Genomic DNA, 27,175 nt, shown 5'->3' with positions numbered 1-27,175 from the left:
TCAGTAAAGTCCCGTGCGCAGCCTCCCTTTGGGTTGAAGGTTGGATTCTGTTTGCAGCAAAAAGATTGGTGCTAGAAACCCGTATTCTGTGCCACTGAGTTTGGAACTCGGTTGCCTTTGCACATGAATGATAGAATCGTAGTCACACTGTAGCATTTTTCTGTGTCCGTATCACACTTCACCTGAACAGGCTCGCGTGCTGTGCGCCCTGTGAGATAAATGAGTACTAGTCCCAATTTCCAGATGGGAATGCTGAGGCACTGAGAGGATAAGAGACTTTCATAAGGTGTCCCATGCAGGCTGTTGATAGCAAGGACTGTATCCTAGGAATCTTGATTTTTTTCCATCCTTACAAGCGCATCCCTCCGCTATGCAGGCTTTTTGTGGGGTTCTCCCAAATAGCGCTCAAAGGGGCAGTGGAGGGTGCTAATATTGAAAAATTGTACATGTCCCTGTGCAGCTGGTAGTAACAGGACAGGCCCCAGATGAGGGAAAATTAGACTTAAAAAAAAAAAAGTAGCTGAAATTAGTTACATTTGGAGTTCTTAGGCCCTGCCTAGACTAGGAAGATAGGTAGTGGTTGAGAAATGTGAGCATATGTAGACGGTTTAACACTAGGGATGTAAAATCCTGGTTAATCAGTTAAGTGGGATATGAGCGTGGGACTGTTCCCACCCAGCTGGAGCAGCTCCCAACCCCCCAGTAGAGCAGTCCCTTCCACAGTGGGGCCAGGCTCCCTGTGGACAGAGGCTGCTTGGGACTAGGGATGTGAAAGGTTAACCAGCAAGCATCACCCTAAACGGATAATGCTCACTGCTTCTGGGAAGGGAGCTGCTCCAGCCACACAGGGCCCAGCGCAGACAGGGGCTGTTCTGCCAGCCGGAGCAACCGCTGTCTGTGGAGGGCCTGGCTCCCCGCCACAAGTTACACACTGGCTCCCAGGGAGCGGGGCCTGCAGGGGCTATCGACTTTACTCCTGGGGAGCTGGCTGCAGAACCCGCAGGGTTTAGGGTGTTGGTAACCAGTTTACCTTTCACATACCTATTTAACACTTTTACAAACATGTCAGTTGGTTGTGGTCACTCCCAGTGGCAAGAGGGCTACTGGGGTCATGTAGTATAGTGATAGTAGCATTGTCTACCAGGTGAAAATGACCGGCATAGCTATAGCAGGATAGCTTATTCCACTGTCGGGATGCTAGTTAGTTTGTTTTTGAAGACAAGCCCTGGGAGAGCGAGCCTGGGTCACCTTCATCCAGCTAACATGTTTTTAAAGGTGTTAAATTGAGTCTGCGGTAGGTGCAGTGGAATGTTTACAGTCATTCCAGCCAACATGTAGTCCAGAACAACCTATTTTCCTAGGCAAGGCCATGAATTAAGTTAGAAGGGATCTGAGGTGGAAGCTTTCAGTAAGATCTGTAGGCATAAGGAATAAGTGGTCGGTTTCACCAGATCATGCTCCTGTTTTCCTGAAGCGTCACTATATTTCAGAGCAACTTAATCCTAGGCTCTGTTTATCTTTGAAAAGCTCACAGCATCCTCTAATGTAAAATCCTAACAACAAAGTGTGGGGTTTTTTTGCCCTTCCTCAAACTAGACAGACTCGCCGCTATGAGACTTTAAGAGACTAAATTGTTAGCCTGGTCACAGTGCACAAAAGTCTCTTTGAAAGTGCTGCAGTTGAGGCTCTTTTGAGTTGTTTGATGGGAATTTGTTTAACCATGCTCTGGGTTTTTACTGATTTCAGTTGTAAGCGTGGCAAGGAATGAAAGGAGACTTTAACTCTCTGCAGTTGAGAATGGGGAGGTTTCCAGAAGTTCAAAGCTCTCAGTATTCTGACCACAGCCCAATTTGTAACATGAAGGATACATTTGGACTCTAAGAAATTGGGCAGATGTGTCAAGTGTCTGTAAAATACTTAGCACTGGGCAGTTCTCCAATATGAGTAATAACATCCAGTGGAAATGTGTATTAACCAGACTCAAATAAAACCACCAAGTTTTTAGTCCACACCAATCAGCATGTGGAGAGCATCGAAGTATTTTAACCATTATTACTGAAGGAGGGGATGGAACAAAAAGTGGAGCCTAATGACCTTCAGGCTTAAAGTTTCCTAAGCAAGCAACCTACCCCAGCACATTTTTTCTTTCCCCAGTGAAACACTGTTCTGTAATAGTACACAGGCCTCCAATGATCCCTTTCATCTGAGGGTTTCTGAACCCTTAATTATTTAGCTAAGCTCCACAACAGTCCTCACAGGGGTTGTTCAGAAATCACTGCTCTCCACACTGAAATGTCATCGCATTGCTGGTAGAATGTGGCAGCTGTTCACCGGAGCCAGCCCCTCCTTCATCTTTTTAGGTGGAAGTGAAGATGGCTACAGAGTATTGGCAGTGCAAGAGGAATTTAGAGAGGTTGAGCGTAATTCCCTGCTGTAGATTTTTGAGTAGGATGCGATGGGTAACACCTGCAGAAAAGTGCTAGGCTATCCTTTAATTCCAAAACATGGCAAGAAGGTGGCTTTAAAGGGACACATCCATTTATTGTCAAGTGGATTTAAAGAAAAGAAATCAGCAGTCAGGAATTGCCCAATTTCTCCTGCCAGTTGTGTGGTTTTATATTTTCATCCTCCTTAGCTATGCCAAACATCCACATCTGCAACAAAGGAAACCAACTGATTCACAAGGGGAAACTCTGTAACTGAGTATACCCAAAGTTTCAGAGAGGTAGTCCTGTTAGTCTGTTTCAGCAAAAACAACAAGGAGTCTGGCACCTTCCAGACTAACGGTTTTATTATGGCAGACGCATTCCTGGGTTACAACTCACAAAAGCTTATGCCATAATAAAATTGTTAGTCTTTAAGGTCAAGTATCAGAGGGGTCGCCGTGTTAGTATGAATCTGCAAAAGCGGCGAGGAGTCCTGTGGAACCTTATAGACTAACTGAAGTGTAGGAGCATAAGCTTTCGTGGGCAAAGACCCACTTTGTCAGATTGCATCTGATGAAGTGGGTCTTTACCCACGAAAGCTTATGCTCCTACACTTCAGTTAGTCTATAAGGTGTAACTGGACTCCACGCCCGTGAGCATCGTAATTATATTGACCTTAGCCATCCCCTCACTGCACCTGTGTGTAGACAATGTTGTTGGTAGGAGAACTTCTCTTGGTGAGATACAGCTCCTTGAGATGCAGTAGCTATTAACTGTGCCCATGGGAGAGCTTTCTCATCAGCTTAGAGCAGTGGTTCTCAAACTTTTGTACTGGTGACCCTTTTGCACAGTAAACCTCTGAATATGACCCCTCCCTTATACATTAAAACCCCATTGTTGTATATTTAACACCATTATAAATACTGGCGGCAAAGTGGGGCTTGGGCTGGTGGCTGACAGCTCATGACACACCCCCTCCCCCGCCTTGCAACTCGCTTCTTGATCCCCTGAGGGGTTGTGTCCCCCGTTTGAGAACCCCTGGCTTAGAGCATTTTCATTAAAGCACGACAGCAGTGCAGGTGCACCAGTGCAGTGTTTTAAGTGTTGGCTTGCACTGGGTAAACAGACGGTATCATCTTTCTTTTGTGTGTGTTTGCGGTCAGTTTTACTCTCTCATCCTTATACACTAACCAAAGACTGCAACATTTTGGTTTCATTTGCTACAAGCAGACTGTTTTAAATCCAAACAAACGGTTTTCATCATCATCAGGACAAAGCCTCGTGAGAACGTCGTTAAGCTTTGGAAGCAAACCAAATTTGTATTCCATGCCAACACCAAACTTTAGATCTAAACTACCAAACGGCGCTCCATGACTTAAAAAGCATGGAACAGGTTTTCACACAGCTTTTCTGCTGGCCGTTTTCTTTGTGTGTATAAGCAACATGTTATGTTATCTCTCCTAAATTAATAAAAAATTGAGATCCAAAAGATGCCAAACATGCTGAGTGCTCATCAATTAAGTTGGCTTTTCTAGGTCAAAAAGAAATCATCAGTTCCCTGCACCGCTGTTCATTCAGAGCTACTACTGTGTTATTTCAGGGTTTATGGTTTAAGAGTAAATAAAGCAGTCTGAAGTGAGCTTTAAGAAACCAAATTAATATTTATTAGCAATTTCACTTCATACTGGTGCTCTAGAAATGTACAACATTGTCAAGTTTTGTTGTTTACAGTGTTGGAAACTTGCATCTTTTTCTAAAAATTGCAGTATTTAAAACCCAATCCTGGCTGCTGTTCCTGTCTCTTCTCTTCTCTTCCCCTTCATCCCAACCACATTATTCAGCAAAACAGCAGGAGACCTGAGTTCTTTAATTTATAAAACAGGGCCAGAACTCATGTTGTCCAAACTCTGTCTCTCCAGAGCCCTTAAATAGGTAAAAGCAGCAGATGCTGGCACTAAAAAATGGCAGCTGTTGACTTTTTTTTTTTTTTTTTTTTTGGAGGGGGGCCATTAAAGTGCCTAAAGACACAATCCTGGTTTAGTTTGGTCAGCTTTCCAGTGACAGTTTGTTAGCTTTGGAGTTTGCCTTTGGCGTCAATGCTCCATGTCCAACAAAGTGCAAAATAATCCTTTTTTCAAACAGAAACCGCTTTCATCCTAAAGGTTTCTACTGTTTAAATATTGGACACTGTAGTATTTTATTGCTGCATGCCCCATTTGTGAAACAAGTGGAGCTGGGGCATCTCAAAAGTAAGCAGGGGAGAACCTGGTGTACCTGAGCAGGGAGAAGCTCTTTTCAGGGCCTCTGCTTTTTCTGATTGTAAAAGAGGATGCAGTGGGCAGCTCTGAGGGTTGCCTGTGTGTGTGTGTGGGGGGGGGGGTGCCTGTGGTGCGCGTGTGTGTGGGGGTGCCTGTGGTATGCTCCAGGTGATCCTGAGAGCTGGCTGCCACAGCCACAGCCCCACACCTTCAGCCCGAAGCCTTGCCCTTCCATGAGTTCTCAGCTGGGTCCCCACACCTTGCCCAGGGTCTGCCAAGTCTGTAGGCCCCCCTGGATATCGTTGCCTCCATGAAAGGGTATTTCTACTTATAACCCCAACTACGAACTGAGATGATGTGATACACCCCCATTGTCTTATTCTTCTCTGGAATTGAACTCTTCTGCATCAAAACAAAGTAAAATGCACCCTTGAGGCTCTGTGGTGGCAGTTAAGTGTGATGCACTTTTTTTGCAGAATATGCTGTCGTCCTAACAAAATAGGAGGTCTGGGAGTCCAGATCGGAGTCTGTGCGTCAAACCCAGGAGAATACTACTGCTCTTATATTATCTCTGTCCAGTGTCCAAGGATCACAGAACAGGATAGATTTTCAATAAAATATAGGGTTAGGTGTTTGTCATTATCTGGACGGATCTTGTTGAGTTTTTTTCAATAACTTCATACAGTATGATGGGCTAGTGCTCTGTATAGTTTATAGAAAAATCCCTCCCACGAGACAAGCGGCAGATAGCAAATTTGGCAGGAGTAAGGTGAGCTGACACACTCTGACGAGTGGGAAGATGAAGGGATAGCCCTCCTTTCCTGTCACCATCTCCTAAGAGTGACTGGGTCTTACCAGGAGCTTGATAACAGACTTGGATTTTTGTATGTGGTGCTGGTCCTTGTTGCTTTTGGAGACCATTAGAAAAGAACTTGTAAGCCCCGGTGCTACTATCTCTTATGCACATTATGAGCACTGTTCCCTTTAATGTTTTCCATCCATGTGTGGGATAAATTTTCTGTGCACCTTTGCATGTGTGGCTGTGCACCACCAGTGGAAACACATGCCGCCGACTGTGGATGCCTTGCCAATGAGCTGGACGGTATTTGAATCTCTCGTGAGTGCCCACCCGAGCACACAGCTTACAGGGACCACTGGTTATGAGTTAGAGTAACTCGGGGCTATTCAGGACAGCAAAGTTAATCATTCATGTAACCACGTTTAGAATCAGGACCCTAATGGTTAACTTTTTAGAGTGAGGTCTGACTATTTTTATTTTCCACTGCTTTCCCCTGTTATGTTTGATAACTGAAGTGGACAGGACTTCAAAAAGCAACTTGTCATTCCTCTACCATATACAGGGCCGTCCTTAGGGTTTATGGTGCCCTACGTGGGATTATTAAACTGGTGCCCCTATGTGTAGGTTGGTCGAGCAAAAAAAAAAAAGGAACCCACCAATACATTAAAATCACGTTCTTTCCCCAAGACTCCACTCCTTTGAGGCCCCATCCTTTCTGTTCCCCTGTTCTCTATCCCTGGACATTATGTGCTCTCACTTGCGTGAGAGAGGAGGTGCCAGCTCTGGGATGGGAATGAGGGATTTGGGTGTGGGAAGGGGTGAGAAGTCCAAGCTCTGGGAGGGAATTTGGAAGCAGGAGAAGGGGATGCTGGCTTGGGGAGGGGGCTCCAGGCTGGGGAGTGTTGGGCTCAGGTGGAAGGTTGGGGTGCTGAGCAAGCCACAGGCTTGTGGATGTGAGGGCGCAGGAGTTTGGTTTGGATATGTGAGGGGCTCAGGGAAGGGGGTTGTGAGTATGATGGGCTCAGGACACACATTTGCCATGTGTGGATGGTGCAGGAGTGTTGTGGTAGACTGAGGATGTGGGAGTGCAGGAGTTTGGGGTTGTAAGAGGCTCAGGACAGCAGGGTTCTTGTGTATGACGGGCTCAGATTTGGGGTCAGGTGGTGCAGGAGTGTTATGATGCTGCAGTGAGACTGGGATTTGGCCCCAGTTGGGGGTATTTTGGCCAAGCTTAATTTTTAAATAAAATGTCAAACTCAAAAGGTTTTAGCATTGTCTTTATATACGAGAGGGGCAGGGAACCTGTTTTGAGTCAAGGGTCACTGACCCACAGAAAAGTCAGTTGGGGCCACACAAGTGAAATGCAAAAAAACCCCCCCCCAAAACCCCAAGCCTCACTAATGCAGTCCCAAGGATGCTGGCACAGCTGGCAGGGTACTGGAGCCAGGGGCAGGGTGGTGCTGGGTGCTGCGGTGGGTGGCAGGGTGCTGGGTCCAGGGGCAGGGTGGTGCTGGGTGCTGGGGTCGGGGACAGGGTGGTGCTGGGTGCTACGGTGGGTGGCAGGGTGCTGGGTCCAGGGACAGGGTGGTGCTGGGTGCTACGGTGGGTGGCAGGGTGCTGGGTCCAGGGGCAGGGTGGTGCTGGGTGCTGGGGTCAGGGACAGGGTGGTGCTGGGTGCTACGGTAGGTGGCAGGGTGCTGGGTCCAGGGACAGGGTGGTGCTAGGTGCTACAGTGGGTGGCAGGGTGCTGGGTCCAGGGACAGGGTGGTGCTGGGTGCTACGGTGGGTGGCAGGGTGCTGGGTCCAGGGGCAGGGTGGTGCTGGGGACAGGGACAGGGTGGTGCTGGGTGCTGCGGTGGGTGGCAGGGTGCTGGGTCCAGGAACAGGGTGGTGCTGGGTGCTACGGTAGGTGGCAGGGTGCTGGAGCCAGGGGCAGGGTGGTGCTGGGTGCTATGGTGGGTGGCAGGGTGCTGGGTCCAGGGACAGGGTGGTGCTGGTGACAGTGTTGGTGGGGGCAGGGGACAGGGACAAGGTGCTGGTGACAGTGTTGGGGGTAGGGGACAGGGTAGTTGTGGGGGGGTCTGGGCGGGGGACAGGGGCATCTGGGACCAGTACCTGGCGATCCTGCAGCACCTCTGGGAAGTGTGCTACTGCACTCCCCCTCCCCAAACAGCTGGTGTGCGAGCTGCTTGAGCAGCAGGGGCTGTTGCACCCCAGCAACTTACCTCCGCGATGCTGTCCTGTGAGAAGGGGGGAGGGTGCGCGGAGTCCCGGGAAAGCGAAGCCCTGTCCCCCCGGGAGGAGTCGTCAGCACAGCATTGTCACCCTTGTAAGCCCCATAATCTCTTCCAGCTCCCTCCTGAGTTCTGCACTCTCTACCTGCTGCCCTGGCTCCTGCTCCCCCACCTCCCTACCCTGAGCCCCCCCATCAGACTCTGTGCCCTGAATCCACCCCTCCTGCCTTCACTCTATCACCTTCTGCCCTGAGCTGCTCCTACAAACCTTCCAGCCCCCTGCCCACACATCTTAACCCCTACCCCTTACCAAGAGTCCCTCATATCTCTGCCGTGACCCCAGCCCTGCAACCTTATACTCCTGCTCTAACTCCCTGCACCAAACCCTGTGCCCTCAGCCCCCTACCTCCTGCCTTCCCAGACGGCCGATTCTCCCCCACTTCCCCTCCTGATCCCCCCCGGCCAGCGCCGCTGCACACACCCCCCCTCCGGCCAGCTTCGTGGCCCCACAGATTTGCTTCCTGCCCACCCACAATCAAGTGTGTCTGGTTTTTTTTTTGGGGGGGGGGGTCTACTTGGTAGCCCTACTGGCAGCAGTGTCCATGTGCACAGATCAAACCAGCTGAGAGGGAAGACGCCGGTGCTTCTTCCCTCTCAGCGGTTCCGCGGTGCAGGCGCTCCCTCAGCCCCACACAGTGCCCTGGCCGGCGCTGGGGCATTTAAGTGCCGGTGCTGGCCTCAGGCTGCAGTGCACCAGCGCCCCGCTTATCCACCGCCATCCGCCCTTCAGCAGATGGCCTGCCAGGCCAATCCACCTCTGCCTGTCAGCACGCAACCAGCCCCTCTCCTCCCCTCCAGCACCTCACCCGACCCAGCCCTGCTGGAGGGAAGGGGGGAGAGAGGGGTGCTCCGCGGGAGACGGGGAGGGGAGAAGAATGGATACTGCCACAGAGCTGCCCAGCCAGCATGCCTCACCTTATGCTAGGGGAGAGAGTCACACAGATAAATTCCTTCCCCCACCCCTCTCCCCGCCCCTTCCCAGAGACCCCAGCAGCCAATCCTTTCCCTCAGACTGTGCTGCAGGCAGCGCATTGGGCTCTCTAGGACCCAGCAGCCCTGCTGTTGCCTGCTCACTACTTTCCATTTCTCCCGGCAGAGTGGTGCCCCAGAAATACTGTGGTGCCCTACACAACTGCGTACTCTGTGTATGCCTAAGGACGGCCCTGACCATATATTTTGTCCAAGTACCATAGGGTAAAAATAACAAAGTAATCTTTAACTCCAACGACTGAGGGTAAGCAGTACTGTAGTACTCTACATCTTTAAATCACTAGCCCCACTGACACTACTAATGTGCTTTGCAGAGGTCGCCTTATGGCAAGCTGCCAACTTCTTAACAACTCTTACAAAGCAACCTCTATCAAAATGCTTCCATGTTAGATGCAAGGCATGATTGTGTGAAAGATGGGATGTTGGCAGGGGATGAAGGCAGAATTAAGGTAGCTTGGGTGACTGTGAATTTTCCTGCCTTCTAATATTTGCCCCTTCTTACTATAATATAAACATGCAATTTTGGGCTTTCTTGCCCTTGTATGATGATTGAAAAAATGCCAAAATTCTCGTAAATAACTGGTAGACACTCCAGTGTATTAAAGATTTTTCCCCTTTGGTCTGTGAATTTATAAATGACAGTATCCCATGTGAAATGACCCTTTCATAGATGAGAGTTGGTTTCTTATATTGTGCTCACTTTGGCATCTTACTGATTTGAATAGCCACAGCTGGACTACAGTACCTGCAGAGTAAGGTGAGAGTAAATGAGGCAAATTCTGCCTTTTTATGATACTCAGTGTCTCCAAGGACTTAGAGAAACTCTAATTAGTAATTAAAGGAAGAAACAATCTTTCAATACTTGTAGCAAAAGATAAAGGACCTCTCATAAAACTAGATACAAAGGAATGCCGTTTCCACTGGTGGTTTTGCAAAGCATATTGAGAGCAAATGTAGTGCACTTTGTAATAGAATCATAGAACACTAGGACTGGAAGGGACCTCGAGAGGTCATCGAGTCCAGGCCCCTGCCCTCATGGCAGGACCAAATACTGTCTAGACCATCCCTGTTAGACATTTATCTAACCTACTCTTAAATATCACCAGAGATGGGGATTCCACAATCTTCCTGGGCAATTTATTCCAGTGTTTAACCATCCTGACAGTTAGGAACTTTTTCCTAATGTCCAACCTAAACCTCCCTTGCTGCAGTTTAAGCCCGTTGCTTCTTGTTCTATCTGCAGAGGCCAAGATGAACAAGTTTTCTCCCTCCTCCTTATGACACCCTTTTAGATACCTGAAAAATAGCTTGTGTGCACCCTTGTGTCTAGAATCTGTTTTGCTGAACACAGCATCTGTCACTTAATGCACTGGGGTTATCATTTTTCTTCATTGTGAAATAAAGGCATTGGTGTTTGAACATCTCCCATGATGGTGCTCTGAATGGAGCTCAGTTTAGCATCTTTTATCAACAAATGACCTATCCATGAAGGCTGACTTGGTTTTGTGGGGTCTAAGACCAGCTAGTGGTAGCAGTCAGTGCTGTGCTGAAACAAAAGGAGATGCGGCACTTGGGCTCTGTGGCGCACTTTGGGTTGACTTTTTATAGGCCTATCTGTCCAAGTCTCAGAATACGCAAGAGCATTTCTTTGGTAACTGCCTGAATCCTTAGTCTGGTACCTATGCGAAAATTATGAGTTCAATAAACTGGAGAGAGAATTCTTTGTTAATTTAGTTTGGTTTTTAACCCACATGTCTTGGAATGGGTAGAGAAATAAAAGGCAAGATATTATTCTAAAAAGAAACTAGGTCTAAGAGCTAGCTTCTCTCTCTGTTGCTCTCGTGAACAGTTACAAAAATGTCATTTGCAGATGAACAACGTAAGAAGGATGTACATTCACTTCACTTACTGAATGTGTTGGATGCTTGGCTAAGGGACGGTAAATAGATAAAAGTTAATGTTCATGTGATTCTGATACTTCCAATGGGACCTTTTTTCCTCTGGAAAATGAACAATTAAATGCTCTATAGTCATTTTTTATAAGAAGTAAAAGACCAGTCTAGCAGGGGGACAAAAAACCAACAACCCGGTTTGCTAAGTTGATCTTCCTTTTGATTTTGGAAACACAAGATTGGGATAAATTTGTTTTTTCAAGGACTACGGAGCCACAATAATATCCTTGCTCATGGGATTCTGTATAAAGAAGAATGTGGGAGGAGGGGGTAAATAGAACCTTACTTAAGAGCATGAGACAAAGGGAGCCGGGGATGGAAATGTTATCAACATGGAAAGGGCTTATGTGTTGTTTTACTACATAGGCTGGTTTAGGACATGCAGTCAGGTGGCTCCCCTTCCCCCAATACAGCCCATACACAGTCCACACCAGCTGTGTTGGGGTCTAAATTTACTTTCTCTGTGGGGTTTGGTCTGCTTCACATAGGCTGAGTCCAGACTCAGGGGGTTTTTCGGGAAAAGTAGCCTTTTTCCGAAAAAACTTCCCCTGCGTCCAGACTCAAGCCGCGTTCTTTCGAAATTAAATCGAAAGAACGCGGCTTTTCTTTCGATGGCGGTAAACCTCATTTCACGAGGAAGAACGCCTTCTTTCGAAAGTTCCTCTTTCGAAAGAAGGTGTTCTTCAATGTAAATAGGGCTTCTTCGAAAGAGAGCATCCAGACTCACTGGATGCTTTCTTTCGAAAAAGCAAGCCGCTTTTTCGAAAGTTCAACGTGCAGTCTAGACGCTCTCTTTCGAAAGAGGCTCTTTCGAAAGAGACTTGCAGTCTAGACATAGCCATAATGAACTCCAAATACCACATGCAATCCACCCTTCTGTCTACAGAGTCGCTCCTCCTTTCCCTATGGTCCGATACTGAACTGCCTGCAACACTGAATCTACAAAAGTTACTTAATGTTTTCGGCTTGATCATAGCCTGCTAATGCAAGGAGATTTTCAACCAAACACTTCCACCTCTGTGCATCATGTGATATCAGCCACACACAAGACAAATTCTCTTTGAACAGAGGTTGCTCGCTTGCATATCTCGTTGGTGCAAGATATCAAAATCAAGGAAAAGAAGCAGATTCAACACTCCAAGTACAGGCATTTTTGTGCTCCTTCTCAGCCTCAGCTGCCTCTTCTCCACCGCCCACCACCCTGATATTTGGCTGAAACTCGAGCCACAAACACAATTCAACAGCAGGCCCATATGCAGATTTCAGTTCTGTAACTTGAACACAAAAATTACTATCAAAGTGCGAGTGCCCAGGGCGGAGAGAATGCACTTGTCTGCAGAAGAGTGATTGTGCCAAATTCAGCTCTTAAAATGTGAAACAGAAAAATGTGAGTTGTGCTTAGAGTAGGGATGTTAAATTTCAATTAAGCAGCTAATTGAATTTCCATCGACTACTGGATTAGTAAGGGGTGGGGTGGGGTGGGAAGCTCGCTATTCCGGCTGTGTGTGGAATGGCTCTTTCTACATTTAAAAGGCAGAGGCTGATACAGAGGCAGCAAGGGGGGGGGGGTGACTAGTCGAGCAGCGACTCGACTACCTGATAAGCCTGTGTTTTAGGGTAGTCAGCTAGTCGCTTGCAGCCCTAGCTTAGAATACAGATCTCAGCACAGCCTAAAGCTTTGTCTACATGTAACAGTTTAAAGCCCAGCTGTGGCAGTGCTTTAGATTGAAAATATGGCCACAGCAGGAGAGAATTCTCCCAAGGCCCTACATACGCCACTCTGGGAGAAGTGTAGCTAACAACGCTGGGAGTGTGGCTACCAGTACTATAGCTTGGTTCACACGGGCGCTTCACAGTGCTGTAAATGTACTAGGTTAGGGGTGTGCGTGTGTTTTTACACTCTTGAGCCAGACTACAGTACTGCAAAGTGCCAGTGTCCTAAGCCAGGGGTGGGGAACGTTTTCTGGATTAGAGGCTGCTGACCTATAGAAAAATCAGTCAGAGGCCGTACACAAGTGAGAAGTCCCTCCCCTCCCCCCCAAAAAAAGATCCTTGCTGACATGGCCCCCAATTGAAAAGGAGAAAGACAGTTCCCACATTCCCTTCACACACCAGGGCCTAGGCTAGTAGAATTTGTGTGCCCCAGCCCCGCGGGAGGGCATCAGGGGGGCTTGAAGCAACAGTTCTGGGGGAGAGCTCTGAGCCATTGGGGCTGGATCCATGTGAGTTGGGAACCACATCTGGCCCCGGGCCTTAGGTTCACCACCCCTGGCCTACACCATGGCATTACCCTGTGATAGAGCAGCAGAGGGGCTCAGCACTTTTATAGATAAGTATGTAGATAAGCAGGGCTGGCCAGCTGCGTGGTTCGGCATCCTGCACATGCGCAGACCGCGCTGCGCAGCTGTGCCAGCTTGTAATCTACTCGCCACGGGCGAGTAGATTATACTAATTGTCGAGCCCTGTAGATAAGTATCGGAGGGGTAGCCCTGTTAGTCCGAATCTGCATAAATAACGAGGAGTCCTGTGGCACCTTATAGACTAACAGATTTATTGGCACATAAGCTTTCGTGGGCAAAGATCCACTTTGTCAGATGCAAAGGGTGGATGCAATTCATTCTAGAGCACCGCACAATGTGTGGAGAGCGAAGACTTGGTCGTTCAGCAGAGTGATCAAGGAGAAGATTTGGGAGAGATGCCATTGAAAGCAGCTGCTCAGTGTATAGTAGCAGCCAAGAAACCTGGGGCAAGTTTCCTCGCTGGTGTGAATCAGAGTAAAGGCTGGCTTAGGGATTTTGTCCTCAGGTGACTTGTTCTGCATAAGGCACATGTACAGTCTATGCCATCAAGTGCCAGCAGTGCCCCACTGCGATATCTATTGGACAAACTGGACAGTCCCCATGGGAAAGAATTAATGGACACAAATCAGACATCCGCAAAGGGAACATACAAAAACCTGCTGGAGAACACTTTAATCTCCCTGGCCATACATTAACAGATCTTCAAGTAGCTGTTTTGTTACAAACCAATTCCACAAGCCAAATACACAGGGAAGGGCTGGAACTACAACTCATTCATAAGTTCTGTTCTCACACCCATGGGCTGACTAAAGATACTGGATGGCTGGGTCATTATCAACCTACCAAATAATGAAGGCAACAATGGTTCTTTGTCTATGTAGCATCTCATGATACCATCTACATGTTTTGGCAGTCTTTAAGTGCTACCTGACCATTTGTTGTTTGCTAATTAATGGTTCTTTTCTGCCTCTTTTTTGACTTTCCAGTCTTTAGGTACTTAGAAACTATTTGTTTTTCCTATTACATTCCTGCTCGACTTTCCCCTTATATTTTTTTACCCCACTGCCTCTTCTTGCCCCCCCTTCCCATTTTTTCCTTCTTCCACCCCCCTTCCTTCTCTCCTATTTATTTTGGTTCCAGACATCCAACACTCTGGTCATCTGAAGAAGTGGGCTGTGCCCACGAAAACTCATGATCCCATCTACATGTTTTATTAGTCCTTAAAGTGCTACCAGACTATTTGTTGGTTTTTTAAGTTTATCCTGTACAGACTAACTCAGCTACCCCCTGAAGCTTATGTACAAAAGTGTTTAACACATTCACTAAAAGGTCTTAAAGAGCTCAGTGGGGCCTGATTCTGCTCTGGTGAAGTCAAATGGAATCTTTCTGTTGGTTTCTGTGGTGTACGGATTGGACCCTTACTCCGTATCTGCAGTAATGGCTTTACAAACTTACACTCCCACGGTGGATTACATTTATCTAGTCAGATTCCCCAATATGATTAAATCCTAATATGGCTGGAAGTGAATGTTTACAGCTGATTTGTAAACTTCTGCAAACAGAGGTTTGTAGAGGAAGTACTGTTGCACCCTAGCAGTGAAACAGACTAGGATGCTGTCACCCTTCTCGTCAAGAGAGGAGCTAGTGTATGGGCTTGACTGCGGCTCTTTATTCTTACCCTGCAAAGAAGCTGTTGCTCTTTCTAGCTCCGCTCATGCTTCCTGCTGTGGAAATCTCAGAGAAAGAAGGCAGGAAGGAAGGAAAGGACACGTTTCTTGCCTTTTGCTATAAATATTTGCAACATGTTAAAATAGTTCAGCAATATTTTTTTCCTTGAAACAATGGACAAAGTCAGATGACTTTCCCTATGAATATGACAATGCAGATCCTGGTAAAGTTTTCTGAGGCACTAGGCACCATGTGGGTTTAGATTAGGAGGTAGTTGTAACCCTGGATCAGCATCTAAGCGGCTTTGTAAAAATGAAACATGGTCTGTTGCTATTTTTTTTTAAATGTAAAGCGTATGGGCACTCTGGGTTTTGATGCTGGCTGCTTCTTTCTGCGGCTGTCAGAGTTCACGCTTTGCTGTTTTTAAGAAAACAGAGACCACTCTGCTGGTTGCCATGCAGCCTTGTGTCTGTCGATACTGTACTGTGTTGTGTACAAAACCCAAATAGGAACCTGGAAATGAGAGAGCCTCTATGTGCTTGAAATGTTCTTAAGTTTCCCTGTGTTACTGTATGTCTTGCTCCAGGCTGTGCATATCTCATGCCCCATGAGGGCTGTACTCCTTTTGCTGTTTCTCTGGTATAGCACCCTGTGGCATGATTTGGGTGTGTTGGGGGATTTCTTGTATGACAGTATTAGCTTGCGCCCAGAACCAAGATTCCCCATTATGCCAGGTGCTGTAGACACCTAGGAAGAGACAGAGTAGCTCCCCAAGAGCTAACATTCTAATTAAACAAGATTTATGAGGAATGGAAGAAATTTCAATTTAAACATTATCCCCGTTTACAGGTGGGGAACTAGGCCACAGAGACACTGAAGGGGAAGTCTGTGGCAAAGCCAAGATTTCCTGAGGCCTAGGCTAGTGCTTTAACCACAGAGTCACCTCCCCCTTCATGTAGGAGGGTTCTTCATTTAGCCAGCAAGGCAAGTTCAGCTCCTCTGTCTTGCAGGTCACTTACTCAGTTCTTTTTCCATTGACGACACCCCTTTAATTACAGGCAGTCCCCGGGTTACGTACAAGATAGGGATTGTAGGTTTGTTCTTAAGTTGAATCTGTATGTAAGTCGGAACTGGCGTCCAGATTCAGCCGCTGCTGAAACTGACCGCCAGTTCTGACTTACATACAGATTCAACTTAAGAACCCCAAGCTTCCCCAAGTCAGCTGCTGCTGAAACTGATCAGCGCTGATTCCAGGAAGCCTGGGGCAGAGCAACTCTGCCTCGGGCTTCCTGTAGTCAGCGCTGGTCAGTTTCAGCAGTGGCTGACTTGGGGACGCCTGGGGCAGAGCAGCTGGGGTGCTGCTGGGTTGCTCCAGTAGCACCGCTCCTCGGCGCTACTGGACCAACCCAGCAGCACCCAAGCTGCTCTGCCCCAGGCGTCCTGATTCAGCCACTGCTGAAACTGACCAGCAGCGGCTGAATCAGTTCCTGGGGCAGAGCAGCTGGGGTGCTGCAGGGTTGGTCCAGTAGTGCCCAGAGCGGGTGCTGCAGGACCAATCCGCAGCGCCCCAGCTGCTGTGCTCCAGGGTCCAAAACAAAAGCCTGGTCTGCTGGGGGGGGGGGCACACTATCCGCGCCCCCCCCCAGCAGAACAGGGACACGGGGAGCAGCAGCGGCAGCGGGGTGCCGCGCCTCTGAGGCTTTGCTCTGGCAAAGTCTCAGAGGCGCGGGACCCCCCCCCCCCCCCCGCGGCTGCGGCTTCAGTCCCGGTGCCTGTGGTCTGCTGGGGACCGTCCCCAGCAGACCACAGGCACCCGGACTCAAGCGGCAGCAGCGGGCGGGTTCCGGCGCTTCTGAGGCTTTGCCAGAGCAAAGCCTCAGAAGCGTGGGATCCGCCGCTGCTGCCGCTTGAGACCCGGTGCCTGTGGTCTGCTGGGGATGGTCCCCAGCAGACCACAGGCACCCGGTCTCAAGCGGCAGCAGCGGCAGATCCCGCGCTTCTGAGGCTTTGCTCTGGCAAAGCCTCAGAAGCGCAGGAACCCGCCCGGTGCCCCTGGTCTGCTGAAGACGGTCTCCAGCAGACTAGGGGCACCGGAGCAGCTTACGAATGGGGCTTTCTCGCCCCGGAGCTCGCAGGTAGCAATCCGCTACCTCGACCTCCGGGGCGAGAAAGCCCCGTTCGTAAGTGCGGATCCGACATAAGTCGGATCCGCGTAAGTCGGGGACTGCCTGTATCACTTTTATTTTTTGTCGAGTTGATATTTCTTCTGATCCACTGTAAAGATGTTGATCCAGTGGAAGTTTTAAGCGTCTCTCCAGTGTCACTAAATGGGAGGAAAACATTCTGGTCGTCTTAAGCACAGTGATCTTCCACTTTGTAACCTGTAGTGTAGAGAGACGCTCTTGACTTGGGCACTTGAGAGCCATTATACATTCACGTGGAGTCATTGGATCATAAAAAATAAAATCATCTGGTTCATTTAAAAAAAAAAATCTTAGGAAAGATTCCTTGCCTCGGGTCTTTCTATTCAATGTTACAATTGTATATTGGCCTCTGATACGCTACTTGAATTTTATGCATAATAAAAAAGCTACAAAATTTGCTCTAGTGAGCGAGCAGCTGGGTAAGTCCTTTGAAGGTGGAAACCGAGCACAAAGCTTTTCCTTCTCTTTCAGGCTCTTGAGGAGGCCCAAAAAGCCATTCAGCAGCTCTTTGGTAAGATTAAGGATATCAAAGACAAGGCTGAAAAATCAGAGCAAATGGTGAGTGGCACTTTCTTCCTGGCCTTTAAAGGGCGTGGGAGGTCTTCTGTTTCCATGGTTTGTTGTTTATCCACCCTAAAAGTCACACACAGCATGCAGAACTAGAGCCAGAATGAACTCTCAATTCCATACATTGTTCGTATGTAGGCACTGCACCCTTGTTCCTATGTTAATGTAGCTGTAGAAGCTGGTAGGGTTCCCATCCCAGGGTAAAGAGGCCCTTCACACTCTCTCCTTGCAATTTGCTGCAGCGGCTTTGATGTTTAATCAGTCTTTTGTTTTTAATCCTTAGGTTAAAGAAATCACACGCGATATCAAGCAACTAGATCATGCTAAGCGTCATCTGACCACCTCCATCACTACTCTCAATCACCTGCACATGCTGGCAGGTGGTGTGGATTCGCTTGAGTAAGACACAGGAATTTTCACTGATGCTTTTATTGTTAGGGAGCCCTATAGCAGTATTCTGGAGTACTGGGTGACATTCTGAATAGCCGATTTTTCTTGCTCCAGGGAAGTATGCTCATAAAGTTAGCGGCTATTATAAATCCTGTTGGCAGGTCTTTTTTGAACATACCCAGTAGGCCCTGCAATCCTTGTCCCTGTGACTTAGGAACTATTGTTGCAATGTTGGACTCAAGTTGTCACTGATTATCAGCATCTTTGGTGTGTTGATATATGATATTAATTCTGAGAGTGGTTATTACAAATTAGAGCATCCTTCAAGTGGTATTTGAGATTAATGAAATGTATCTATGCTTGCTTTGGCAGCACATGTACTAAAATGTATTTAATTGTTTGCATTTCTAAGGTGCCCACTAGCTGCATGCAAGTGCTGTTAAATAGATTATAAAGTATGTTTAATGGTCTGTCAAGAGAAGAGAACCCGCTTTTTCTCATCCGCCTGCATTCTGAAACTACACTTTAGCAATAGTAGTCTCTGGTTGGTTTACATGAGGAACACGCTGCAGGGGGCAGTCCATAGATTTTACTTGTTGAGATGACTTTGCAAGCAACTGGAAAGCTGCAAGATGGAGGGCTAGGCCTGGTTTACATAGTAGTGAATTACCCAACTGAGAGCCTGCTTCAGAGAACCTTGTGTTTCTAGGCACTTACATTTTAAATCCAAGCCTTCCCAGCTGTACAGAGCCTGGAGGCTGAGGAAACAGAAATAAATAACGTCAAGGCCAACAGCTTTTCATTATAATAATTCTCTTCTCTGTGAGGCTTTAATTCATACTTCTGGGAAGTGAAAAAGCTTGATTTGGGTCAGTATGGCAAAATAACATTTACTGCTTTCAAACCTATACTGGTGAAGTTGATGCATTCAATAGTTTACATGTTCTTTGCCAAGAGTTACTTTTGTCGTCTATGTTTTTGAAGCATTATTAGATGTATGCTGTTTCTGTTTATTTTAGCATCAGTTAAAACAAATTCTAATGCTGCAGTGGAATGTTAATGAACATTTGTATGTTTTTAGAAAAATAAATTTCAGTATGGCTTGCAGTGAGCAGGATGAAGTAATTTATGGAATTGCCACCCAAAATCTGCCCTTTACATTGAGCCTGATTTCTTCTACAGGGCTATGACCAGGAGGAGGCAATATGGAGAAGTTGCCAATCTCCTACAAGGTGTCGTGAATGTGTTAGAGCACTTCAACAAATATATGGGGATTCCCCAGATACGACAGCTTTCTGAAAGGTAAAACCATCCGTTCTTTTGCACTTTGCATGCCTGTGAGGAAAGGAGCTAGAAAATGCATTGCACAGGGTAACTTTTCTGAGAATTTAAAGGCTGGATACAAAGCTTAAGTTTATATCCAGCGTAAATAAATAGGTGTTTTGTTTAAATTGAATGCAATGGGCTCATCTCTTTCACAGTCCATTTTATTCATAACAGTGATGAATATGTATACAATTCACAAATGGCCTGGGCTTCCCATTGCCTGGCTTTTAATCATAGAGTCATAGAACACTAGGACTGGAAGGGACCTCGAGAGGTCATCGAGTCCAGTCCCCTGCCCTCATGGCAGGACCGAGTACTGTCTAGACCATCCCTGTTAGCCATTTATCTGAACTACTCTTAAATATCTCCGGAGATGGAGATTCCACAACCTTCCTGGGCAATTTATTCCAGTGCTTGACTACCCTGACAATTAGGAACTTTTTCCTAATGTCCAACCTAAACCTCCCTTGTTACAGTTTAAGCCCATTGCTGCTTGGTCTATCCTCAGAGTCCAAGATGAACAAGTTTTCTCCCTCCTCCTTATGACACCATTTTAGATACCTGAAAACTGCTATTATGTCCCCCCTCAATCTTCTCTTTTCTAAACTAAACAAACCCAATTCTTTCAGCCTTCCTTCATAGGTCATGTTCTCTAGACCTTTAATCATTCTTGTTGCTCTTCTCTGGATCCTCTCCAATTTCTCCACATCCTTCTTGAAATGCGGTAACCAGAACTGGACACAATACTCCAACTGAGGCCTAACTAGCGCAGAGTAGAGCGGAAGAATGACTTCTCGTAACTTGCTCACAGCACACCTCTTAATGAATCCCAGAATCATGTTTGCTTTTTTGCAACAGCATCACACTGCTGACTCATATTCAGCTTGTGGTCCACTATAGTTAGTCGCACAGTAGTTAATTTACTAACAGTGACCATTGTGTTCTGTGGCCTTGTATGAATCGGTATTTGTAATAAACTCAGAGCTGATATTTTCGATCACCTCACTTTAGCCCAGAAGCATAACACACAGTAAAAATGTACATTTAAAGCAAAACCAAAAAATGTTTGGAGCCACTTTCTGCCCTGACTTGGTATTGCACAGAGTTTGAGTCAGAGCCGAATTTTTCCCCATGGTGTTGAGTCTAGAGCTTCATGTGTGTCCAGTTTCCATTGGTTCATGTAGGTGGAGCCGTCACCTTATTTCCCCCAAATAACCAAACAAGGCTATTCTGAATCTGCTGAGTTGTATCTGATTTCCACCTGAAATTGGACCCACTTGGCTCTTAGCTCAGTAATACTAGTGCAACTGAGGCTTGCGGCAACCCCCTCACCAAGGGGAGAAATAAATTAGGCAAAACATGACTGATTCGGCTATGAAACGTTTTCACCTAGCTTGGTGGGGATGCTCTTTTTCTGGAATAGATTTAACAATGAAATCCAAACTAGTGAACTGAACTTGTCATCTTTCTCTACACTACGGCATGGGATACTCTTTCTTGATCTCTGATTCTGGCCTCTTGCTGTTTGAATTAAGTGTCACCCAGTAACACTCCTTTCTAGCTGATTAAGGATCAGGATTGAATGACCCACCCAAATCGTCTTGGGGTGGGATGGCTTCAGTTGGGAATTTGAGGATGGGACTAAGAAAATGTCTAGCAGACAGCTAGTGTGTTTTACTGTCCTCTCACTGTTTCGTGATTAAAATGAACAAAACTGTGTACAAAACTGCCTGAGATGGTGCTAACAACAGAGCCAAAGAATTAAATTAAAAATGTGCTACTAGCATTCATGCAGGGGATGGGCTGACAGTGTTTTCATAGTAATGTGAACTTAGTCTTTACTCCAGCCCAATGTTTGCTTTTTGAAGCCATGGGACTGCTATTCTCAGATATCTAAGAGGGGGCTTGCTCTGTGAGAGGGGCTTGGCGGGGCTCTGCAGACACAGAATGGCTTTCAGTGGCGTCCTTCCTAGAGAAAGCAACTAGCAGTCCAAGGCACTATAGAATTGCAGGCAATATGGGTCTAAATGCTCACAGCATACAGGCAGAATCTGGAAGTTCCTTTGAATTGCACCAACCCTTCTCCCAGAAAACCCAGTGGGGAAGCATGTGTTCTACCGCAGTATTGGTCTCTTCAAAGCCTACAGAGAGGTGTGGGGATAGTAGGCTTGTGCCCTGGTTTGTCAAAGTTCTTACACATGGCTTAACTTCAAGCACTGGTTTAAGTTTCATTGTAATCAGTGAGTTTTAAGGAGATTCTTAACTGCTTTACTGAGTTGAGGCACCGGTCCATGTATGTGCCGTGCTCTACCCTGGAAATAGGAAGCACACCCTTTTTCTGCCAGATTTCTCCTGCTCTGCACCATACCAATCCATTGTGAGTGGGGCGCGGTGGAGGAGCCTATTGGTGGACATTACACAGGCATACATTAATGCTGCTTTTGCATCTTATATATGTAACTGCTTATGCAGCAGTCCAGAATGCGGCCCATGGCTCCTTTTCTAATGTGTGCAGCCCTTTATTTTCTAGTGGCTTGGACTGGGAAAAAAAGCTTTTTTGTAATGCTGGTAAAAGAAGCAGTGGTATCAAGTCCCACCACAAAATCTGGTGGGGGCCAGGAAGAAAATCTTTTTCTGTTTTACTGCTTGTCTAAGATAAGGCTATGAAAAGCTTCGGGAAAGTCTGTACTTACTATTTTTAAGATCCACTTTGTGGGATTTTCCTTTCTCTGTTTAGACTGTTGTAGACACGCCATCTGGTAATGATAGAAGTGGGGTGAAAGAAGAGCTACACCCAACACGTTGCTAGGATCTTGTTAGTACTTTGACAGGCAGAAAATTACTATAAAATGATTTATTGTTCTGTAGTATCTGACTGAGTTTGATTACACATGTGCCTATCCCAGTGTGATTTGGATTTTGCATTTTTTTCTCTGTCTTGGCAGGGTTTTAATGAGTAATGTAACACTGAAGCAGATTTGCTTAGCTTTAACAATGCTTTCATCCTTTCAAGTTATTGTTTTTGGTGTACCCATTCATTTGTTCTTTGGATTAACAATTAACACAAACCAAAGTGGGTTGAGAGGTCTTGGATGTTTATGAAATCAAGCCACGCTTCTTAAAAATAGAGAGGTGGGTGGAGAACTACAATAATAATATGAATATTTTATTTGTTCAATTGCTACATGACTGTTTGACTAGCTCTCTTGTTCAGAGTGAATGAGATGAAGCCAAGTGTGAAAACTTGGGAAAGAAAAGGGACAGCTGAACAATACAGGGTGAATTTTAGCAAGTAATATGGTTTTAATTTAGGTTCTTGGTGCTTGATGCTGCCAAACGTAATTGTATGTCATTTAACCATTGTATTTCTATAGTCTTTTATAAGTTACTCATCAAGTGCTTGTAGGATATTTGACTGGATCCTCTTCTGTTCAGGTTCTTGTACAGATCTATCAAGCATCAGATTTTGCGGTTCAAATTCAGCCGATATTTTTCCCAGCTGTGCTTCTTAAAACTACCACCAATATGGTGTATTAAAGGGTGCTGATTACAGTAAATAGAGATACTGTTATCTCTCATTTCTGCTCTGTTTTCTGTCTGCGGAGGGACGATATAATTAGTGGTGAGAAACCCACCCATGAAAATGGCTTAAAAAGATTTGCAGAGAGTGGGGGGAAAAAAGCCTGGAAAATATTTAGAAGAGACGTAATTATAAGTCTACCACAGAAAAACAGGCTAGTTCAGCCTCTTTTTATCTCAGCAGGCTGCCAGGCGCAGTCAAATATTTCTGGTAGCTTTGGCAAAAGGAATTGTGGTTTTTAGTAATTTACTGTTATTTGAAACTTATTAAAGTTATTAAAAGTAGAGGAATAGGAGAGAAACGAAGCCTTTGCTGATACACATGTAGCCAAAGGTTGAAGCCATGTGTCAGTAGCCATAGGGAAATGTCCAGTCTGTGCTCTTTAGGTTCAAGATAGCTGCTCTGTGGCCATCCCAGCACTTGCTGGGAATCAGGTAAAGGGATGTTGTCAGCATAAAATGATCATTAATAAAAGTCCAAACTGAATTAAACTAGCAACATCTGGAATGGCTAAAACTGCTGAAATGTCTAGCTTTTATTCCAGCATTGATGCTATTGGTTTTGTCTTTGCATTTGAGTTTGGGCCCTGAAATTAGGCAAAGCCTTAGTTTTGCAAGCACTGAAATGTGCTCTGTTTTACATGTGCTAGGTGGCCTGGGTCTGCTTACATAGTGAAGTCACTCGTGTGTAAGTGTAGCAGGACTGAGACCTGAGGCACTACACTTCCCTATTTCCCTGAGTCGGTCACAATGAGGGGAATGTTTAAATAAAGTCTAACAAAATCAGACCTGCCATCCTTGACCTCTTTAAAAAGAAGGTATTTCTGTTTGTGTCAGATTTTGTTAAACCTCTTTTAAAGCTTTGATTCTGCAAGGCCTGGGCATGACTTTTAGCATGCCAGTCCTCTCCTTGCAGTCCTTCGGACTACTCACAGGCTTAAAGTTACGCATATCCCGAAGTACTTTTCTGAATTAGTGCCTAAAACAACAAATCCCAAAGTGGGTCTATAACGACTTGGCAGGGCCTCTTTAATTCATTCAGCTTTTTAGAAGCCAGCCTTTCTCCTATTCTGCACTTCCTTTGTACTTCATATTGCAGCTGGAGTCACATGCTGATAGCGCTCTATCCTGTCAGATTTAGCAAACAGGGCCATGTGTTCATATGCAGTTTTTTTTATTCACATAGCTCCAGACATGTTTTGAGTCCAAAAGCTTTTGTTCGTTGGTCTGTAAAAAGATGCCAGCATAGACCTGGCCAGAGTCAGGTAGTCCTGGGGAACAGCTGGGTTATGCATCTGAAAGCCCTGAGGTCCCCAGTCACAAGACAGTACATGTGGAAATTGAGCCCTAGATCTCCGCAGTTTGGGAAACAGCTGACTGATCTCGATGTGAAATCTCTCAGCTGCATTGGGATTCTGGGAGAACACGTTTTGTTTCTGAAACACTTTGTATTGGTGTTTCCAAAAGGATGTTTGTTTTTTCAACTTTTCCAGTTCTCGGGAAATTTCAGAATTCGATGCAATGCAGAAATCTCAAATTTCAGCCTGCTCTGAGCTTGACTACAAAATAGAATTATGAATGTAAACCTGAATCTGGGATGTTGTTTAAGAAGCTTCCAGATTGTACTGGAAAGCAAAGACCTTACAGGAGAATTGCATTCAATGTTGCAGGTGGAAAGCTTTTTGAAGGAAGATCCATGTAGATAAATCAAGGAAAAACAGATCACATAGAAAGAGCAATACCTAACTATATATAAAATAGAAAATCATTTTTTACTGATGTGGTGATTTCTTCATTACAGCACTTAAGGGAAGATGACAATTTAAGAATCCCAGTTGGTTATTGTTACTTCTTGTAGCATTTCTGCTATTGCTGGAGCTGAACTGGGAAAATTAAAGAAGCAAATCCTTCTGAGGGTATGGCTGGAGGGTGTTTTTAAACAATCGAAATCCACCCTGCATGAACATTTTTTAAAATTCCCAACCATGCTTGCTAACATGTCTGTCCCTCTCTCTGTGGAAAAATCCACTGTTTTGTGTAATCAGTTTTAGTCCTTGAAGCAGTTGCAATACAGTAAAAAGTGATGGAAGGGTTGCAAAGGGACTTAAGTGCTTAAGTGTTTACTTTGGCAAGTTCCAGAATTTGTAGGCATTTCCATTTCTCCAGCAGAATCAATTAAGCCCTGTCAACTTTTTATTTCTGGAAGTTAGAAGCTTTGTTCTCTCAGCTAAGTCAAACAAAAGATGGATCTTGTAGATGGCTCTTTAAAGGAAACAAAAGGTTGAGTTGTTTAAACTTTTCCACCCTTTTCAAGTCCTAGCTCTTGGGTTCGCCCAAAGAAATAAAGGACTGAGTATGTGTAGCCAAACAATACTCAAAAGTAGGGATTTAACAATAGGTTGGTCCACCTGGGAGCTGTGAATAATTCCACTCTGGAAACAGGTTTTGTGATGCCTTTCACACATTAAAAATATAATTTTAATGAATTATCGAGCATGTGCATGAAGATAGAAACCTGCAATTAGTTGTAAATAGGTGCAGCTCCACTGGAGTTAAAAGAACAGCTCTGATTTGTGCTGGCTGAGAAGCTGAGCCAGTACAATGGCACTAATTTATATGGAGTAGGGGGGAGATTAAAATCAAGCATTTCTTCCATTAGAACTTAATGAACATTGTCACAACACTCACTTGTTAGCCAGCTCTTCTTAGCTAAAAACCCCCCCATCTGGTCTAGTTTTGATGAAATAGCCTCCATACTGTGATAGTTTTAATCTGTGCTACGGTTTTATGTATTTTCGTCTGGCTACTTGTGTTGAGTTTTAGCAACATTTGTAGATTTCAAACACAAAACCAGCTTGAATTCCAGGAACAAAGTAATTGCTTTCTCTTTCTTTTTCTCTGGCAGGGTAAAGGCTGCCCAAAATGAGTTAGGGCAACAAATCCTGGCAGATTTTGAAGAAGCGTTTCCTTCTCAGGGCACAAAGGTACGGTGGCTTTTTTCTCCCTCTAATGAACAGTCTGTTGATAAATGGAATGTCAGATATAATCATCCTGGGCTTTTATTTACTGCATGATTTGTGTGTGGCTTCTTTTGTTTTAAGACTAGTATCACAAGGCAGGGCTGTCCTTAGGCTTATGTAGCTGTGTAGGACACCACTAAATTTGGGGCATCTGTGCTGCTCCAAATGTAGTAGTGTCCTATGCTGCGTATGCTTAGGGCCACTACTGCCTGCAGGCAGCACTGGCTCCCGCAGCCCCAGTCCCCCAACCCCCGCTCTGCCTCCCAGCCCCGTTGGACCCAATTCCCCTGCTCCACTTCCCAGCCCCGTCGGTCCCAATTCCCCAGGCCCTGACCCCCTTTTCTGCCTCCCAGCCCCATTTGACCCAGTCCTCTGGTCTCCCCTCCCCAATCCTCCACCTCCTCCCCTCTCTGCTTCCTGGTCTGCAGTGGCTGTACCACTCAGTCTGCCTGCTCCCCCAGCAGCCTCCCTGCCCCCGCCCCCCCCCCAGCACCAAGCACAGCCCTGCCTCATGGAATGCCCCCCCCCCCCCCGAATGGCGTGTACAGGTGCTCGGGCTGTGTAGGGCACCAAAAATCTTACGAATGGTCCTGTCAGAGAATGGCTGTGGTAGTCTGTATCTGCAAAAACAGCGAGGAGTCCTGGGGCACCTTAGAAACTAAGTGTTTTATTTGGGCATAAGCTTTTCAAGGGCAAAGACCCACTCTGTCTGATCGCCCTCGAAAGCCTATGCCCAGATAGATCTGTTAGTCTTCAAGGTGCCATAGGACTCCTCATTTTTGTTTGAGAGAGATTTTAGAAAGAAACCCCGTCTCCTGAGTGGTGGTGGGAGGTGTGTAATGTTTCTTACTCTGCTCCATCATGTGTGTGTAAATAGAACAACACTCAGTAATGACAAATGCACAGTACTTCACTTAGGAAGGACCAATCAGTTGCATGCACACAAAATGGGAAATGACTGTCTAGGAAGGAGTACTGCGGAAAAAGATCTGGTTAATTACAGTGGATCACAAACTAAATATAAGTTGACAGAGTAACGCTGTTGCAGAAGAAAACCCACCCAACCCCAAACAGCATTCTGGGGTCTTGTAAGGAGGAGTGTTATAAATAAGACTCAAGTCATTCTTCCACTCTACTCTGCACTGATTAGGCCTCAGTTGGAGTACTGTGTCCAGTCTGGCTGCCACATTTCAGGAAAGATGTGGAGAAATTGGAGAATGTCCAGAGAAGAGCAACAAAAATGATTAACGGCCTAGAAAACATGATCTAGAGAAGATTGAGAGAACTGGGTTTGTTTAGTTTGGAGAAGAGATGTCTAAGGGTATGTCTACACTACCCCGCTAGTTCGAACTAGGAGGGTAATGTAGGCATACCGCACTTGCAAATGAAGCCCGGGATTTGA

At 46.0% G+C, this 27,175-nt stretch overlaps 1 protein-coding gene across 2 annotated transcripts in view; it reads left to right on the top strand.

The window, feature by feature from the left end:
* The window catches only part of VPS53 (VPS53 subunit of GARP complex), a 114,038-nt gene that overhangs the window by 28,557 nt on the left and 58,306 nt on the right, over positions 1-27,175 (top strand). For both annotated transcript variants that reach the window (XM_075904662.2, XM_089772148.1), the window contains exons 5-8: positions 17,363-17,449; positions 17,742-17,857; positions 19,031-19,150; positions 25,659-25,737. In XM_075904662.2, coding sequence (XP_075760777.2) covers positions 17,363-17,449; positions 17,742-17,857; positions 19,031-19,150; positions 25,659-25,737 — 402 coding nt within the window. The remainder of the gene's footprint in view (positions 1-17,362; positions 17,450-17,741; positions 17,858-19,030; positions 19,151-25,658; positions 25,738-27,175) is intronic.

Source organism: Pelodiscus sinensis, chromosome 21, assembly GCF_052426305.1.
Source record: "Pelodiscus sinensis isolate ZL-2025 chromosome 21, ASM5242630v1, whole genome shotgun sequence".
Taxonomy (NCBI): domain Eukaryota; kingdom Metazoa; phylum Chordata; order Testudines; family Trionychidae; genus Pelodiscus; species Pelodiscus sinensis.
This window is presented reverse-complemented; position numbering and strand designations above follow the sequence as displayed.